The following is a 4,191-nucleotide window of genomic DNA, read 5'->3' on the forward strand; positions in this document are numbered from 1 at the left end:
CACACACAGACACACACACACACACACACACACATACATACATACATACATACATACATACAAAAATACCCTGTTGCTAATGTTGAAATTCCAGTGAAGAAATCTTGGATCGAGGTTAGAAACCGGCTCTTTCTCTATTGGCAAAAGAAATCTTTAAATAAAAGTGAACAATGACATACATACATGCAAATACACACACTTATATACACGAACACACAAACACACAAGCATGACGACACACGCACACATATACATACGCGTATCTATATGTTGATTATATACGTATGTATGTATGTGTGTATGTATGTATGTATGTACTAGGATCGACCTGTTTCACTAAACCCTTCAATGCAGCGCCCCAGCACGACCGCAGTCCAATGACTGTGACAAGTACATACATACATACACAAACAGTTATATAAATGTTAAAACTAATATGTGTGTGTATGTGTGTGTGTGTTCTCATATGTATAAAACTTAACTATATATTGAATAGTAATACTGGAATAAGCAGCTTAGATTTTACACACACACATACACATATTAATGCACACGTATATCATGTTGGTAAAATACATATGTGTAAGTGTGTGTCGCTGTGTGCGTTTGAATTTCAATACTATAATCTCATGAAAGACGAAAGATAGTGAGGTGCTATTATAAAACAAGCCCCACCACCACTCCTGTCGAACAACAACGGGAGCTCCCCCATAACCGAATTTTACCCCATCTGAAATGAAAGGTGTAAACAAAAAGCACACACACACAACCTTGTAAAAAAATGTATTTAATGAACAGAATGAACAACAAAAACAAGGCTGAAAGGCAAAAGCGAAAGAAAGTAATTGAAGTTTTGAAGAACTTACCAACTTGTTGCCTGGTCAATATGTACAGCCACAGAATATCCAAACATACTCCCATTCACACCTTTGTGGACAAAAAAATTCTCCACTTCCAAATTAAAACATTTTGTTAAGTCTACTAAGTGTAATATTATTAATGCCAACATCCAGGCAGTGGTAGATATTCGAAGGGTATCCATTTAGTCAAGGCCAGTTTTTAAAAAAATGTACTTATCGAGACGAAGAATAAGTAGAAAATATCTAACTTCCTTCTCGAAACTAAATATTATATTATAATATCGTGAAGAAATAAATGAAAAAAAAAGAGAGAGAGATGGAGATAGAGAGAGAGAGAGAGAGAGAGAGAGAGAGAGAGAGAGAGAGAGAGAGAGAAATAAAGAAAAGGAAAGTTGTCTGGTACTTAGAGAAAGAGTAGAGAGTGAGTGAGGGAGAGATGGTGTGAGTGAAAGATGGTGTGAGTGAGTGAGGAAGAAGGAGAGAAAAGATTGGATGATGGCGAAGGCCGAGAAGAGAACAGAGACAGAATGAGTGAGAGAGAGAGAGAGAGAGAGAGAGAGAGAGAGAGAGAGAGTGGGAGGGGGAATGTGTGTGTGTGTCTGTGTGTCAGTGTGTGAATGAACGAAAGAAGGCAGGAAGAAAGTGGATCTGATAGAGAGAGGAGGTAGGAATAGAAATATACATCGTAGAAATGTGTTATATGTGATATAGTATACAATTGAAAATGAGAGAAAGAGAGATGGAGAGATACGCAGATAGATAAGACAGGCAGACAGATAGAGAGATAGATAGATAGATAGATAGACAAGGAAGCGAAATTTTTTCTTATGATGAAAGTGCAACGAAATAACGAAAAACTACGGTGAAGGTATCGTTTAGAAAGTAGAGAGATGAAGGAGTGAGGGAGGAATAGAGTGGCGACGAAATAAAACAAAAAAGGCAAAAACGAAAGAACGAAATGAAGAAAGAAAAATGGTAAGCACTAAAAAGTAAAAGAAAACAAAAAGATATAGAGTGGACGAAACTTAACATAGGGTGTTAAATTTCTTTGTCCCATTTGCCCGTCCAAACTTAGAATCTAATCCTGCTATCTACCACGAGTTTTTAATAACAATTTTTCTACCCACTTTTTGCTCTTCCGAAATAAATTATATAAACAATAATAAGCTAAAATGAGATGAAGCAAACACTATGATGGACAGAGAGGAAAAAAAAGACACGATACACTATAAATACAAATATATATATATTATAGTATGATACATCATATATTATATTATATTATATTATATTATATTATATATATTTTATGTATAATTTTGTAGCTGGCCAAGGGGTTTTGTGTTTGTGTATCTATTTATGCTAAAACAGAGAAACCATAAAATACATTATCAACCAACGGTAGCCAACTAAACTTTTTCGATTTGTTTCTCTTAGCATAAGGACAAACAGAGGTGTGTGAAGGGTAAAAGGGTGAGGCCGTCTGTTGCTGTTTCTCTTTTTTTAGTAAAAGCTTCTGCTACCGCCAGTTATTTTGCCGCTACTACTGTTGATGATGGCGTTAGCGTTGGGGATTGGTTTTGGTGTTAATGATGGCGTTGGTGTTGAGCCTGGTACTGGTGGTCTTTTAGTGATACCGGTGATGATGGTGGCATCTTTGCTTATTAACTTTAGTTTTATACACTCATTTATACACATACGTTTTACTAGTTTTTGTCACTCACACACACACACACACACACACACACACACACACACACACACACACACACACACACACACACAAACACACACGCACACACACACACATGCATTCACACAATTATACACACACACAGACATGCATTCACACACACACACACACATGCATTTACACAAATATACACACACAGACATGCATTCACAAACACACAGACATGCATTCACAAACACACAGACATTCACACACACGCACACATGCACTCACACACAGAGTTTTCTTTCGCTTTTTTTTACTTGTTTCGGTCATTAGACTGCGGCCATGCTGGGGCACTGCCATGAAGAATTTTTATTCGAATGAATCGAACAGTATTTAATATTTTTTTGAAGTCTGGTACTCTGTCGGCCTCTTTTGCCGAACCGCTAAGCTACGAGGACGTAAACACATCAACGCCGGTTGTCAGGCGGTGATGGAGACAAAACAAACTCAAAGATACACACACACAAATATGCATACATACATACATATGCTCATATATATATATATACACACATATCTACACACACATATGCACACATACATACATATATATATATATATATATATATATATATATATATATATATATATACACATACATACATACATACATACACACGACAGGCTTCTTTCAGTATTTGTCGACAAAATCCACTCACAAAGTTCTGGTCGGCCCAAGGCTATAGTAGAAAACACTTGCCACGCAGTGGGACTGAACTCGGAACTATGTGGTCGGGAAACAAACTTCTTACCACACCAACGTGTAAGACGCTACCATTTGGCTAAACGGAATCACTTAGAGCAGGCAGCGAAATAGTCCATCATCATAGGCATCAATTATACCGATTGGATACTGTTAGGTAATTCCCATTTCCGCTTATTTACCAAGAAGTCCAATTCTTCGGTGAACCCTTGATGTAGCGTAGGTATAATAAAGTATAATAATGAAGGGTTAAATTTGCGAACCTTCCATTCGTCTGTTATATATAGATATATAAGAATACAAAAAATGGGACAAGATCGCAACAGGCGACAAAACATCCAGACAGTTAGATGATACAAAAAGGGACAAGAAAAAACAAGGTCGGGTCATTCGGAGTTTTCTTTCGTCAGTCGAATTCCAGATTGTCTTTGCAGTTTCGGCTGGTTATACTCGAGACTGCTCCAATCTGGTCAGCCCCAAAGAAAATCTAAGTAAAGAGCACTAGATTCTTTGGAAGAAAGCAGCGAATGTATACGAAACCAAGGACGGAAAAAAAACGGAGAAATGGTACACAAATACAAATGCAAACAACAGGACATTAACAACAGGTGTCTTTCGATTAAGGACGAATTAAATTAAGCCGGCGTGTGTGGAAGTGAAGCCTTACGACAGGGACATAAGAGATGACAGGCATCGGAAGGGATATAGATGTTGCAGAGATGGTAGTCGAACCAAGAAAGGTCAGGCTTGGCCGAACACCGGTCACGTGGAAGGAGAGGAGAGAGGTAGAGGCTAAGGGATAGAATAATTAGGAAGGGACAAGAAAGAAAGAAAAAGGACAGTGTGGTGAAAGAGGAGGGAAGGTGAGAATGAAGGGAAGGCCAGGAAAT

The 4,191-nt window shown here is 37.8% G+C and overlaps 1 protein-coding gene across 1 annotated transcript in view; it reads right to left on the reverse strand.

Annotated features, from left to right (window-relative positions):
• LOC106879873 (integrin alpha-8-like) overlaps positions 1-1,369 on the reverse strand; it is a 229,490-nt gene extending 228,121 nt beyond the window's left edge. Inside the window, exon 1 of the mRNA XM_052971241.1 lies at positions 867-1,369. Within this exon, the coding sequence (XP_052827201.1) occupies positions 867-1,042 (176 nt within the window). The 5' untranslated portion in view covers positions 1,043-1,369. The remainder of the gene's footprint in view (positions 1-866) is intronic.
• Between the last annotated feature and the right edge of the window lie 2,822 nt (positions 1,370-4,191).

Source organism: Octopus bimaculoides, chromosome 10 (assembly GCF_001194135.2).
Source record: "Octopus bimaculoides isolate UCB-OBI-ISO-001 chromosome 10, ASM119413v2, whole genome shotgun sequence".
In the NCBI taxonomy this organism is placed as follows: Eukaryota; Metazoa; Mollusca; class Cephalopoda; order Octopoda; family Octopodidae; genus Octopus; species Octopus bimaculoides.